This window comes from Sus scrofa, chromosome 12 (assembly GCF_054392235.1).
Source record: "Sus scrofa isolate SSC_HxYL_T2T_F1_AM1 chromosome 12, Sscrofa_HxYL_maternal_Yorkshire_Landrace_v2.0, whole genome shotgun sequence".
NCBI classification, from domain to species: Eukaryota; Metazoa; Chordata; class Mammalia; order Artiodactyla; family Suidae; genus Sus; species Sus scrofa.
Genome location: NC_139394.1, coordinates 43,004,483 through 43,020,332, shown reverse-complemented (window position 1 = coordinate 43,020,332; position 15,850 = coordinate 43,004,483). Strand labels below are relative to the sequence as shown.

Genomic DNA, 15,850 nt, shown 5'->3' with positions numbered 1-15,850 from the left:
TCTGTTAATGGCCCTTCTTGATGGCCGGCTCCCCAATGAGGTGATATGCAGCAACCTGGGGATGAGGGACCAGGGCTGCACATGTGGCTGGGCTCCATTAGGCAGGACCAGGAAGGCTCATCTGGTAGGCTTTGTATTTGGGGATGAGTGGTGGGGGTGGGAAGCAGGGGAGAAAGAAAGAAACGGGAAAAAAAGAATGGAAAACATTACTTATCCAGGTATAGGGAAACAGACAGGCACACATGAAAAACTGCAGCTGTAAGTGGGGTATGAGTGAATAGAAAAGAAATGGAACTAGTGAATAAACAAGTAGAAGGATTGACTAGTTCTCATATAGAAGGGGATTAAAAGAGGAGAGGACTGTGAGGGTTTGGGAAGAGACATGTCCCCCTTGCCTCTTACGTCAATGTCATTTATTTGTGTGGCTGGTCAGATGCTACTGAACTGTGAGCAGAGGCTTACATGTATCATAGTGTAGCAAGAGCCTGGTTACGTGCATCTTTTGGTTTTCTGTGTTGGAAGAAAGCAAGAGATGCTCACAAGGATGCAGTGTTGAGTTACAGTAAATTCTTTTTTTTTTTTTTTTTTTTTTTTGTCTTTTTGCCTTTTCTAAGGCCGCTTCTGTGGCATATGGAGGTTCCCAGGCTAGGGGTCTAATTGGAGCTGTAGCCACCGGCCTATGCCAGAGCCACAGCAACCCAGGATCCTTAACCCACTGAGCAAGGTCAGGGAGCGAACCAGCAACCTCATTGTTCCTAGTCAGATTCGCTAACCACTGCGCCACGATGGGAACTCCTAGTTACAGTAAGTTCTTGCAAAAACAGAAGATACCTGAAGGAAGTCAGTGAAGAATGTTATTTCTATCAAATACTAGAGAACAAGAAAAGGACCTAGGATTGCAGAAGTCGTGCAGTCCCTGAGCAGCGGTCTTCTTTCTGCTCTCCTATGTCTTAAAGGTTTCTTGGGAAGAATCTCACAATAGATATCTTATTAGATAGGGTAGTGAGTTAGGGAATCCTGGATTTAATCCCCAGTCCTATGGTAATTCTTCCACACATATCCTAAGCACATTCAGACTTTGGTTTTTCCTCTTCTTTGAACAGACCCAAAGAAGAAATCGAGACAGCCATGACATACGTGTATAGTAAACCAGCTGTTGTTCTCCACATAGTTTTAGCGAGTATATGTTCTCGTTTCCCACAGAGAGCTTGGCTCTTTGGCAATGCATATCTTCACATGAAGTTTGTGTCTACGTTCAGTCTGATACCTTCAAGGAACCTGAAAAAAATTCTGTATGTAAGGAGCTTGTGTTGATTTGTTTGTTTATGCCTTTGCAGATTGGCATGGTAGCTTGGAAAATGTCCCTTAAAAGTCCGGAATATCCAGAAGGCCGAGATATCATTGTTATTGGCAATGACATCACATACCGAATTGGTTCCTTTGGACCCCAGGAGGATGTGCTATTTCTCAGAGCGTCTGAGCTTGCCAGGGCAGAGGGCATCCCACGCATCTATGTAGCTGCCAACAGTGGAGCGAGAATTGGGCTGGCAGAGGAAATTCGTCATATGTTTCACGTGGCCTGGGTAGATCCTGAAGATCCTTACAAGGTACAGACTAAGGAAAGATGCTCTGTGTGTGTGTGTGTGTGTGTGTCTAGAGAGAGAGAGAGGTGGGAGAGAGGTAGAGATTTAAGTTCAAAATTTAGCACTTACAGTGAACCACAACTGCATTAGAAATAAATTCTCTCTTTAATATGTTCACCTAGTTTTTCCTCCAGCTTTGAAACAGATTACTACTTCTTTGGTTGAATCCTAGACAAAATAATAGGTGTGCATTTAGTGTGAGACATGTTAAGCCAGAAATATGTATCTTTAAATTATTCCACTGTAGTTTCCAAGACTTATCAGCAAAACCTCTTATATCCTCAGCTCCTTCTCTGTTCTCCAGCCTTCTTGTTCTATTTGAAACCTGCCTGTCCTCTGAAGACTCTTCTTAAATAGTACCTGGTTTCCCTTTACTACTGAGCCTGGAGGGAAAAAGTGTCTTCTTTGTGTCTCATTGCCGCTTCCAGACCTTTTCCCTCCCTTCCCTCCAAAAACCCCTCTTTGAACCTTGTGTCGTCAGACTGTGCCCCACCCACACTGCTCCTTATTAAAGTGTTCCTTTCCCTTTGGCCACTCCCCCTTCTTCTTTGCATTTTTTAGTTGTTGACACATTGTCACTCTCTCCAGTAGTACCAGTCCTCATATAATCCTTGATTGCTGTATCTCTGTAGATGACCCATCTACATCTAGCCTCTAGGATCCTTGACTCCCTCTCCTCTAATGGTTTTATCCTTCATCCCAGATCAGTCTCTCATTCCCCATAAACTCAACTCAAGCATCCCTTTTTTTTTTTTTTTTTTGCCATTTCTCCATCCTATCTTTCCAGCACACTCTCTTTAGTACTTCAAGTCCAGTAATCCTTTGAACTCACCACAAGCTGCAACTGTTGATCCTACCACCTTTCTTCTGCTCTTCTCTCCCTCCTCACTTGATTCCTGTCCAGCTTAAATTCCAAAGTCAGTCAAAGGACTGACTAATCATTCTAATCACTCCCTTTCCTATGCCCTCAATTACTTTGCTTCTTTCTTCATTCTGCCTACTCTGTGTTTGTACAGAAACTTTGCTTAAATCCACTTCTCTCCATCTTCTCTCATACCTGCACCTGCGTGGCTGAACATTGATGGAGAAAAATACACAGTGCTGTTGACTGGTCTTGCTTTAAATTAAAGTTTACCAACCTCCTGATTGACAATTTCACATCTTCTCTCTCCTTAAACCTCCTACATCCTCTTCCTTCATTCTCATTCTTAGCTGATGATGTTGCTTCCCAATTCACTGAGAAAACAGAAGCAATTAGAAAAGAGCTTCTAGGAGCTCCCATCTATCTGCCTCTGTGCCCTTACTCTCTCCTGTACTTTGATGAACAGGTCCCGCTCCTAAATAAGGCCAGTCCTTCTACTGGCCCGATCTCTCCCTTCTGGCCAACCTAGGAGTATAGGTCAACACTTCTCTCCTCTCTTTCTTGCATCATCACTTTTTCCTTCTCTCCTGGATCTAACCCTTCAGCACACAGACACTTACCCCTCTAGACTCTCACTCCACCCCATTTTTTCCTTCCCTTTATAGCAAGACTTCTTAGGAGTTTCTCTTCTTAGTGTTTGCAAATACCCTTTTCCCTCCCACTCCCTCTGAAACCCACTTCAATTTCCCTTGTACTCTAACTTTTCTAACTTAGCAGCCTTTGTCAAAGTTGCCATTGATTCTCATTGCTAAAATCTGTCATGAACCCCAGTCTTCACCTTACTTATTTGATGTATCAGAAGCGTCCCATGAATTGGTTATCTCTTCGTCCTTGAAATTCTTCTCTTCTCTCTTTTTTTTTTTGGCCACACCCACAACATGTGGAAATTCCCAGGCCAGGGATCAAACCTATGCCCAGGCCAGTGCAGTGATAGCACCAGATCCTTAACCCACTATGCCATAAGGGAACTCCTAATACTTTCTTCTCTTGATTTCTAGGACTCCAGAGTCTACTTTTTACCTTCCTTGCCACTCTTTCTCAGTTTCCTTTGCTGTCTTTCCAGAGTATTTCAGGGGATGATGGAAATATTCTATATTTTGATTGTGGTAATGATTATGCCGGTATATGCATTTGTCAGAATTCATCAAACTACAACACTTAAAACTGATGGATTTTATTGCATGTAAATTTTTTTTTCTTTCTTTTTTTCTTTTTGCTTTTTTGGACTGCACCCATAGCATATGGAGGCTCCCAGGCTAGGGGTCGAATCAGAGCTGTAGCTGCTGGCCTATGCCACAGCCACAGCAACACAGGATCAGAGCTGGGTCTGCAACCTACACCGTAGTTCATGGCAATGCCAGATCCTTAACCCACTAAGCGCCACGGATCAAACCAGCATCTTCATGGATGTTAGTCAGATTCGTTAACCACTGAGCCACAAAGGGAACTCCTATTTCTTTAAAATTCACTTTTAAAATGTATGGGAATTGTTGGTGACCACTAACAGGTGCAGGATTTCTTTTTAGGATGATGGAAATATCCTGGAATTAGATGGTGGTGATGGTTGCACACAGCATCTGAATATACTAAAAACTACTGAATTGTACACTTTAAAATGGCCATTTTAAGGAGTTCCCTGGTGGCCTAGTGGTTAAGGGTTCTATGTTGTCACTATAGTGACTCAGATTCGATCCCTGGCCCAGGAAGTTCTGTGTACCATGGGTGTGGCCCCCCCCCAAAAAAATCCCCCAAACCCCAAGCAATAACAAAATGGCCAATTCTATGTTATGTGAGTTTTAGGTTGGGTTTTTTTTAATTACAAAAAAAAAAAAAGTGACAGGAGACAGATATCAAGGCCACAAAGGCTGTGACAAGATGTCTAGGAACCCCAGTCTCAATCCCACCAGGGCTTAGTGCCCTCTCACCTGCTGCTTTGGCAGGATAGCTTGTATAAAGAGTGAAGTAGAAGGGAAAAAGGTATTTTAGGGCTTGGTCTCTGGACTGCCCCTCTTTCCTATATTTACCTTCCCTTAGTGATCTTATCCAATCTGAAAACTTCAAATTCCATCATTAAACTGATAACCTCCCAAATGTATATCCCATCCCTGTGCTTCAGATTCATGTATCCAGACTTGGCATCTCTACCGACACGTGTGCCTGAATGTAGTTACCAGTTTGCTTTCTTGAATGTGTTCTTTCCGCAGTCTTCTCTATCTCAGTAAATGACCCCTCTGTCTCTCCATTTAAGTAAACAACCTTGGAATTATCCTTGACCTCCACAAATCTTGTGTACACCCCGACTTTCAAAATATATCCAGAATCCAGCCCCTTCTAACTGCTCCCACTGCCACAGGGCCGTCCAAGCCCCTTCTGCCTCTTACTGTATTTATTGCAGTGGCTTCCTATTGAACCTTCCTGCCTCTGGGCTTGCCCCTACCCCGACCCCCAATCTGCTCTCAACAGAAAGTGGAATGATCCAGTTAAATATAAATGAGGTCACGCCTCAGAACTGTCCTCTGATTAAAATCCTTTATTGGCCTCCCACCTCACTCTGGTGAGGGGCAGAAACCCTACTGGTTCCTACAAGGCCTTACATAGATTGGCCTTTCTCCTTGCTGTATCCATCTCATTCTGCTCCATTTCTGCAACCTCCCCACTCTTTCTCCAACCTGCTGGGAACACTCAGCATTTTCATACTTGCAGTTCCTTCTGCCCAGAATGCTTTTCCCCAAAATATCCTCCTGTCTCATTTCCTCAGCTCATCAGATCTTGGCTCAAATGACATTGTCAGTAATGCCTTCCCTGGCTAGTCTTCTAAAAGCTCAGCTCTCCCAACTGTCCTATCTCCTCTCTCTATTTTATTTTTCTCTTAAACATTTTTCCCATCAACACTGTATGTTTAACTTATTTATTATGTTTGCTGTCTTCTGCTAGAAGCTAAATTGTATAAGCTAGGAATTTTTGTCTACTGTGTTCCTTCCTGTTTACCTCATGCCCAGAACAGTGCCTTGCACATAATAGGCACTTTGTAAATATGTGTTGATAGACCTACTGCTGACACCCAGTGCCACAGTGGGTTCTCATCCTAAGTCAGGCAGATCAATGGCAAATTCATGTCTCTGACATGGGCTCACTGTGGGACCAATTCATTGAGTTAAATGGTGGACCTAATTTCTCATTGTATTTTAAATGTTTTTCTCTGTTTACTTTTTATGGGGGGGGGTTGCCGAGTGGCTAATTCACTTAAGTTAAACACACATAATAGATAATTCTACTTTGTATGTGATTGTGTGTATGTCTATATCAAAATAAATCAATTATGAAGTGTTAGTATAATTTTTTAATTTATGTAGGAATTAGGAGTTTATTTAAAAAAGCAAAAGGCTGGAGTTCCCGTCGTGGCGCAGTGGTTAACGAATCCGACTAGGAACCATGAGGTTGCGGGTTCGATCCCTGCCCCTGCTCAGTGGGTTAATGATCCAGCGTTGCCATGAGCTGTGGTGTAGGTTGCAGACGCAGCTCAGATCCCACGTTGCTGTGGCTCTGGCGCAGGCCAGTGGCTACAGCTCCGATTCGACTCCTAGCCTGGGAACCTCCATATGCCGCAGGAGCGGCCCAAAGAAATAGCAAAAAGACAAAAAAAAAAAAAAAAAAAGCAAAAGGCTGATCATTAGTTTTGCATAGACTTTTGATTTTTTAAGACTGATTAGGAGTTCTCTTGTGGCATAGCAGGTTAAGGATCCAGTGTTGTCACTGCAGTGGCTCAGGTTGCTGCTGTGGCACAGGTTCAATCCCTGGCCCAGGAACTTCCACATGCCACCGGGCATGGCCAAAAAAACAAGATCGATTATCTTAGTTTTGTGATGCTCTTAATTATCTTTTACCCATTTATATTTTGATGGGATTATGGATTTGAGAAAGTGAAGAATGGTAATTCACTCAATTCTTTTATTTTGTGTTGATATCTTTAATAGAGGTGTCATTAAAGGTCAGAAAATGACCCTTGAACCCTGATGAAAAGGAAATGAATGGATCGTACTTGGAGGTGCAGCTACAAGATAACCTTGTTTCAAGGACGCAGAGTCAGTGGCTGCAGAAACAGGCACTTCCATCTTTCAAAGAACTGTCTATGCTAGTATTCTAAGACAGTAACTCTGAGACACAACTTAGTGATTTAAAGCTAGATTCGGGTTTGGAACAAGCTGCATTACGCATGCTTTGCTGGGTCTTCTGATTATGTGGTGATGGCAAATAATGAGTTAAAAACTATTCATGCTTCACAGGGATACAAATACTTATATCTGACCCCTCAAGACTATAAGAGAGTCAGTGCTCTCAACTCTGTCCATTGTGAGCATGTGGAGGATGAAGGAGAATCCAGGTAGGTATTATGTATCAGTAATTTGGCTGTGGATTAAAGAACGGAGAATATGATAATTTTTTTCTCACTGTTGTGCTGATCATGACCTTGAAGAGCAATGAAGATTGCTTGTTGCATAATCTAGAGGTCTTAAATGTGTGTCTTAGTTCTACCACTTACTAGTTGAAAGACCTTATTATTGATTGAAGTTTTTAAATTATAATATTCATTTTTAAAAGCTGAAACATGTAAACAGTTATGAAGAAAAAGTAGAATCAGCTACAGTCCTACCAAGAGATCACAATTATTAATGTGTATTATATTCTCACCTATGTATAGTAGGTGTGTGTGTGTGTGTATATATATATATATATATATATATATACACACACACACCTTTTTTCCTGTATGATTGGGATAAATAATAAGGAAGTTCTTTGGTAATTTTGTTTTCTTCACCAATAATTGAGAGAAATTTTGTATATTCTTACTTATTATTTGAGAATATGATATTTAATGGTTTTATATAGTTCATTTAATATATCATATTTGAACATTCAGACTATCCCAATTTTTACTGCTATATCTCCAGATATTCTAGATCATTCTTTTATGTAAATTTTGAGATTATCTCTGGTTAGTCCCTTGGGGGTAATTTCGTAAAGTAGAATTACTGGTCTGTTAGTAGAATTACTCTCCATTTTTTAAAAAGATCTCTTTTGGATAATTCAGATTGTCCTCCCAAGAGCTAAACTCAATGGTAGTGCTTGTTTTCCCTCTTTAACTATTTCTACCCTTGTCTGGAGTTTCGCTGTGGTGCAGCGGAAATGATTCCAACTAGCATCCATGAGGATGCAGGTTCAATCCCTAGTCTCATTCCATGAATCCGGAATCTGGCATTGCTGTGGCTGTGGTGTAGGCCAGCAGCTATAGCTCCAATTTGACCCCTAGCCTGGGAACCTTCATATGCCGCAAGTGGGGCCCTAAAAAAAGCAAAATAAATAAATAAATTTCTACCCTTGTCAACATTGATTAATGTCAGTTAATAAAATAGGGTAAAAACAGCAATTGTTATTTTAACTGGTATTTTTGGTCACCAGTGAAGTTGAACATTTTTATAATCTTTCCTCAAGTATTTTACAGAGTATTAATCAATTGCTCTAATACCATTTATTGAATAATTCATACTTTTTTCACTTTTATAATAATCTTAACTCAATTACTAGTCTTTATATTCCGGTTTTTGTTCTATCTGTTCTTGGACTAATGCCATACTATTTTAACTACTCTACTGGTCCAGATTTCCTCACATTCTTACTTTTTCCCCAAGTTTTATTAAGTATTTTTGTCTTTTTACATATAGACTCATTTTTTGTTTTAATGAAAACTTTCCGTAATGACTTTGATTCAGATTTCATTAGGTTTTTAAATTAATTTGGGAAGATCTGAGAGCTTCATAATATTAACTGTTCTCAATAAGAAACATGATATGTTTTTCCAGTGATTCAAGTGTAGTTTTTAAGCTTTTATAATTTTCTTCATATAGGTTATGCCAAAAGTTCCAATCTTTCTTGGTTGACTGCACCCTTGATGTCTGTAATTTTTTTTTTTTTAATAGCACCTTTGGGCAAAAAGATATACCTTAATCTTTCCAATTATTAAGTAGCCAGACCCAAACAGCTTCATAAGTGTTTGTGCCATGAACAACAGGGGTTTGTGCTCTTATATGCAGACATTTTCAACAGTAAATACAACAGTTCTGCATGATCCATGGTTGTTTAAATCTACAGATACGTAACCATGGATATGGGGAGACCACATGTAAGAGGGCCAACTGTAAGTTATATGTGGATTTTCTGCTGCCAAGGGGGGACTCCTCTAACCCCTAGTGTGGTTCAAGGGTGAACTGTATAATACGCATAATTGAAAAAAAAATTTCATTCCATTCTTAAATAATTACAGTTACTTACTAATGATGTATTTGCATCCATTAAGCATTACAAACCTTGGCATTAGCTTGAAAAAAGCCACCCTCGTGTCTTGTTTTGAGTTGATTTTTTTGTGCAGAACTTTTTTCCCCCCACAGAAATGGGAAACCCAGCTTTGCAAAGATTGGATATTGTCAAAAGGAATGTACCACTACCTAATGTTTAAACCATGAACTACTTAAAATTAGTAGTTCATGTGGGATCCAACAGGTATGACATATCATAGTGTTTTAAAAATTTAAGGGAGTTTCCTTCATGGCTCAGCAGTTAATGAACCTGACTGGGATCCATGAGGCTGTGAGTCTGATCCCTGGCCTCACTCAGTGGGTTAAGGATCCAGCATTATGGTGAGCTGTGGTGTCGTGTTGGTTGCAGACACGGCTTGGATCCTGAGTTGCTGTGGCTGTGGTGGAGGCCAGCAGCTGTGGCTTTGATTCAACCCCTAGCCTGGGAACTTCCATATGCCTCGGGTATGGCTCTAAAAAAGCAAAAAAATAAAAATAAACAATTGAAATATCCCTTAGTACCCCTGACAGTTCATTGTGGCACCCCAAGATGCCTCGATACACAGTGTGGGTATGGTGGGGTTTTGCCAGTTTGAACATATTTATCCCCAAACGTTTTGCATTTCTTCTTGCTACTCTGAACAAGATTCCCCCATCCCCTGGCACACTATATTTTTAAACTCTTCATTATTGATAGAAAGCTATTGAATTTGTATATTGCTTGTATGAAAGCAAGCCAGTGTTCTTCCTCAAACTTTAGTTTCCTCATCTATACAATGAAGGTCAAGTAAACTAATAAATGTTAAGTCCCTTAGCGCAGCACTTAAGCACATAGTAAGTAATCAAAAATCCTGGCTATTATTTTTATTATCTGTGGTAATGGGACGAATGTTCCCAGTCACACTGGATTGTTATGAAGACCAGAAATGACATATGTGAGTGGTTTTTTTTTTTTTTTTGTTAATTGTACAGGGTTTAATTGTTAAACACTACAGGGTTTTTATTGTAAGTAACATTAAAATTTGATACTACTTTAAAGAATGATCATCTTAATGGTAGAAGACTCAGACCACAGAGCAGAAAATGGGAAATTTCTATTCTTTTTCATGTAATACAATGGGAGAATATGCTGCTTACAAACCACACACCTTTGAAGCAATATGCGCTCCTTAGGAGGGAAAAGATCTCCTTTGCAAGGAAGGCTGTTGGGCCCATAAGTGTTTGTGACTGTATGGCATGTGGGCCTTATAAGGACACATTACTCCCTCCCCAATGTATGTGGCTCATTAACCCCTTTAGAGAGATTAGCTTTACCTGTAACACAGCTCTAGAATTTAGAGGCTAGATACAGAGCAAAAGGAAGAATTGGGGAATAACTAGGAATCCGGGAAGCAGAGATGCAAAGCCACTGACCAATAGCAAGGGCAAAGAAAAGGAGCTGATGGAAGCCTGGAAGTAAGGGAGCAGAGACATAGTGGGGTGGGGGGATAGTTTAAGAGCCAATGTGGGATTTTTGTTTATTATTTCAATTTATAAAACTGTGCCCAGTATGGAGCCTTTTGGGTACTCATGGAATGTAAATAACATACGCCTGTCTCTACTTCGAACTTTGTGTTTTTCCTTCTGTTTGTTAGTTGCACTCCCCATCTCCCATTTCCCATTATCAACTATCACTCCTAATGCCCTGCCAAGAAGACAGATGAGTGGCTCCGACTGGATCCACAGGATACTTTTCTGGACAACTTGGCCAGCATTTTACTTCCACACACATTCCCCCGACCCCTCCAGAGGACTATAGCCAGTCACCCTCATGTATACACTTGATGCTTACAAAAGAGCAGGGGTAGAATTCACTGCTTTGACCTTTCCCTTCATCCTCGTCTTGGAAAGAGAGAGGATTTTGACTTGAGAAATTAGGCTGCGTGTTCTCACTATGTCTCTTAGATTTTTTTTATTACTAACATTTATCTAAAATTCTTGATTTGGAGTTCCCATCATGGCTCAGCAGTAGCAAACCCAATAATATCCATGAGGACATGGGTTCAATCCCTGGCCTCGCTCAGTGGGTTAGGGATCCAGCATTGCCGTGAGCTGTGGTGTAGGTCACAGACACAGCTCAGATCCCTTGTTGCTGTAGCTGTGGTATAGGCTGGTGGCTACAGCTCCGCTTCGACCCCTGGCCTGAGAACTTCCCAAGGCCCTGAAAAGACAAAAAAAAAAAAAAAAAAAAAGAAGACGTTCCCTTGTGGTGCAGTGGGTTAAGGATCCGAAGTTCAATCCCTGGCCCGGGAACTCCACACTCCACAGGTGCAGCCTCGAAAATAAATAAATAAATAAATAACGTTGTTGTTTTAATGGCTGTTGCTTATTACAGAGAAATATACATTGACCCTGCTTTTAAGAAACTTGTCCTAGAAAGTACGAGAGGGCATCTAACATCAGACCACCACCTAACTCTCATGTCAATGCTTAGAAGCAGATGCTGTTGTTCCCATTTTACAGAAGTACTCTGGTCTTTAGAGTCACACTGCTCTGTGTGTCAGAGCAAGGAGTTAAACCTGTATACCTATTTTCATATTTTGCTCTTTCTGTGCTACCACGTTGCTTCCAAACAAAATAGGCACCCATCTAAGAAGGAAAGACAGACAATGAGTTTAAGAGAAGTCCAGGGCCCTGGTGTTAACTACAAACTTTCACTGTGCTCTCAGCAGCCTCCTGGTAATGGCTGCTCTTCTCATGGATTGTTGTTGCTGTGTTTGACCTTTATAACCTGGCATGGCTGTATCCACTAGGTACAAGATTACCGATATCATTGGGAAGGAAGAGGGCCTTGGAGCAGAGAACCTTCGAGGTTCTGGAATGATTGCTGGAGAATCCTCATTGGCTTATAATGAGATCATCACCATTAGCCTGGTAAATATTGCCTGAGTCTGAGCTTTTTGAAGAGCTGACTGTGTGGCTTGGATTTGTTTTTGCCCCCATCACTGTTACTCATTCCCAAATGAGAACTTTTTTAAAAATTATGTGTGTGTATACTACTTTGTGCACAATCGCAGAAGATAGGATAATGTAAATAATTGAATTAAACCTAGCACCTCATGTTGGCCTTTAGTTTAACTTCTTATTTCTTTAAACCAGAGTATTAACAGCTTAAATTTCTTTTCCTCTTACTCTTTTCCTTGTTCATACCTCTAGTGTAGATGCTAAACATCTGTGAAATGGACAAAAGTGTAAGAGACATAAAGGGCCTATGATCCATTAACTATCATTACTTGAATCTTTGAATGAATTCTGTACCTTCCTTTGTTTCACCAAAAGGTTGTGGGTTTTTTGTATTGTTATTAACCAAAAATATTTCCTTGAAACCAGTTTTTTTTTTTTTTTTCCTATTAATGTGAATCTTATATATCTGTGCCTTAGTTCTTATACCTTGGGAGAGAACATAAATATGTGACAGGTAGAATTTATTCTTTTTTTAAGGTTACCTGCCGGGCCATTGGGATTGGGGCTTACCTTGTCCGACTGGGACAGAGAACCATCCAGGTTGAAAATTCTCACTTAATCCTGACAGGAGCCGGGGCCCTCAACAAAGTAAGTTTCCAGCATTTGGGAGAAAGTATGTGAAGGTTTTTGAAGAGTATTGTGAATTCTTTTGTGTGTGTGTGTGTGTGTGTGTGTGCGCAGAGTATAGTCTATTTCATAGGATACAGTACACTGTACAAGGTGCTGTAATACACTATATTACAATATACAGCATTAAGCTACATCATATATAATACATATTGATCACATAGTATATCTCTAAATATAGATACATCAAATATATAATATATGGAGATATATAGCAGTAGCAAACTATAGATAAATAATATATAGAAAATACTATAAAGCTGTTCTATTGCGAATTCTTAATTCTAGATCCTGATGGGAGGGAAGCCATTCAGCCCTTGCCTTCCCCAGTCTGTCTCTTGCCCTCTCCATCTTCCTTGCTTCATTCATTTGTTCATTCAACAAAGTGAGTATTTTGAGTATCTGCTATGTGCCAGGCACTGTTCCAAGCCCTTTGGATATGTTAATAAACAAACCATATAAACATCCTACTGCATTCTAATGTCTTTCTAGAAAGGGAATTAATTGAATGCTTCTGTTCTGCCCTCCCTCCCCTTTTCTCATCTGTGAGCCAGGGATGTGAGATTTTATTCCCACACATGGAGCTACCTCAGAAACATCCCCTGAATATGTCAAGGATATCTGGTTTTAATGTTTTGAGAAATCTGTGAGAGCACCCTGAGAAAGGACACTTATGGTGGTCCCTTGTACATGAGAAATACGTTGAATGGGAAGATAGGTGGTGGATGGATGTATGGATGGATCCACTAAGAAAGACTATGACATAGAGATTTACCTTCCTGTGGAGTTCCTGTTGTGGCTCAGAGGACTATGGACCCAGCTAGTATCCATGAGGATGCGGTTTCAATCCCTGGCCTCCCTCAGTGGGTTAAGGATCTGACATTGCCATGAGCTGTGGTTGCAGACCCGGCTCAGATCTGGCATTGCTGTGGCTGAGGCCAGCAGCTGCAGTTCCAATTCGACCCCTAGCCTGGGAACCTCCATATGCCTTAAGTGCAGCCCTAAAAAGCAAAAAAAAGAAAAAAGAAAAAAGGAAGAAGAAGAAATGCTTGTGCCTTTTCAGTCCAAGCTCATAGTAGCTTTTTCAAAGAGGGAAAAAAAGTGAGGTTACTGCTTGTAAGAGTGAAACTATCTAAGAATAACTGAATATACAAAGGACAGTGCAGTTCTGACTTCTTGGCAGGCGTAGGAAAATTATTTTCTCTCCGGAGCCAGAAATATATAATAGTCTAAGGCTGGCTGACTGACCTTGTACAACTCATGTAACCTCTCAGCTCCTTGGCTTACTTGATCTGTCAAAGGGGGGTAATAATTTTGCCCTTTAAATGCTGTGGAGATCCAATTAGAAAACATAGGTAAAAGTGCCTGGTACTTGACACAAAGCATTGGACCTCGTTACAGCTTCAGTTCCCTTCTCCTCTCTCTCACATGGTTTGGTGATCAAGCTTGTGGAGTTAATACACAAACACTGAGTTGTTTACTAGACTTGCACAAACTTTTTATCAAGCTTTGACTTTCAAGTGGAAGGATAGGAATTAAGTGTCCTATCCCATTATTCCCGTTTAGAAAAAGTTGACACTTCCATCAGTCCAATTAGCTTTGGGGGATGTCAGAAATGAGAGTCGTGTGACATGATGAGCTTGCTCCCTGCATTTATATGAACTCTGTATCCTTCTCTGGGCTTGCCTTTCTTTCCAAGGAAAGGCAGGGCACTGCTAACAATGGCAGACTCGGATGTCCTGCGCTGTTTTTGGAGAATAGCCTTGAAATAAAGATTGTGAACAGCCACAACTGAGGGAGATTATTGCAGTGAGAGAAACTTCTGGGAGTCTTCCTTTTTTTTTTTTTTTTTAAAGGGGCTCTTTTGGATACATTCTTAGGATGAGATATTGATGAGTGTTGAAGAGAATTGTAGGTACCATTATCTGTGAGGATAGGATTTAAAGACACCTGTTATTTCCATAATGTTCCCATACCTGAACAAAGAACTAATTTCTGAAAAGTACCTTGTTACATTGAGTTTCTTATTTTTTTTTCCCGATACTATGTTATACCCAAAGAATATTCCAAAAAGCAAAGGTTTTATTGTTGTGTTGTTATTGTCGCTGCTGCTGCTGGGGTTTTTGTCTGCTTGCTTGCTTGCTTGCTTCCTAAAAACTGCTTGTTGAATTTTATCTGGGCTGCAAAGAAAGCATTAGGGATTTTTTTTTTCTCTTAATATCTAGTTGAATTGTTCTGATCAAATTCATTATATTCATCTTCCACCTAGCCTTTAGGGCTGCTTGTTCAAGGAGAAGTCTAGTTGCAGGGAAAAGACGGTTAAAGCTGCAGCTGTAACTTACCCCACAAAGCTCATTTCCAGAAGGACATGATCCTTTGGAGCTGAAGGGAGTGATCAGTTGTAGAGGCTTCTAACCCTGCTCTGCCTGCTTCACTGCCTTCCTGTGCCTGCCCCTGAGGTGTAGAGCCCCGGTGCTGGAAAACCCCCGGTTTCATGCAAATTCCTTGAGAATGTCCTATCTTGCCCCTCTGCCTCTCAGGTATGAAAAAGGAAACCAGACGGAAGCCAGGCTGCCTCCTCCGACTCTCTCCCAGGGCACATCCTGTCTTTGTGTGTGCCGACGTGTCTGCCTGTCCGCCCTTCTTACTGTAGGCAGCTCTGTCTTGCCTCCTCGGAGCATGTGTACAGGCACGTTGAGTGCATGTCTCTCCCAGCGTGAATGCTGGTCTCTGTCTCTTTGTGCCCACATCTCGCATCTAGATCCCTCTTTCTCTGTGTCCCTCCCTGAGCCTCCATGTGTGAGAAAGCCTTTGTGTGTGTGTCTGAAAGCCCAGAGAGCCTCCACCAGCCTTGACCGTCTAGCTCGTCGTTTGCATGTACCTGTGTAAAGCGTATGTAGGCAGTGTATGCAAGCTTTTAGACTGTAAACATTTGACCCCTACCTTTTTGAGTCCTCATCCTTTATGTTAAACATTAGGGTGAAGAATAAGAAGGGAGGGGGGTGTGCAGAGGTTGTAGGAAAAAAAAAATCTGTGTGTGCAAGTGCCGATCCCGTTGACCCCTTTGAAAATTGAAATAATGATAATGCGCGTCTCCTGACTGCATCAAAGTATCAGCACATCAAAAGCCAGGAGGCATGAAATGCAAATGATAAAGTGAAAGCAGATGGATTGTGCATGATCGCCTGATGCCCAATGAATTTTAAAAGGTGCCGGTTTGCAAGGGGGTGGGGTGGGGGTGGGGATGGGGGAACTGAAATAAACACGTTATCCCTGCAATTTTTTTTTGTTCTTGACGCTCA

At 41.1% G+C, this 15,850-nt stretch overlaps 1 protein-coding gene across 41 annotated transcripts in view; it reads left to right on the top strand.

Annotated features, from left to right (window-relative positions):
* The window catches only part of ACACA (acetyl-CoA carboxylase alpha), a 293,326-nt gene that overhangs the window by 219,619 nt on the left and 57,857 nt on the right, over positions 1–15,850 (top strand). For all 41 annotated transcript variants that reach the window (XR_014820335.1, XR_014820333.1, XR_014820334.1 and 38 more), the window contains 4 exon segments: positions 1,338–1,607; positions 6,849–6,946; positions 11,711–11,831; positions 12,399–12,509. Coding sequence is in view for 34 of the 41 variants with exons in the window: in XM_084982960.1 (XP_084839086.1) it covers positions 1,338–1,607; positions 6,849–6,946; positions 11,711–11,831; positions 12,399–12,509 (600 nt within the window). In the remaining 7 variants the exon portion in view is untranslated.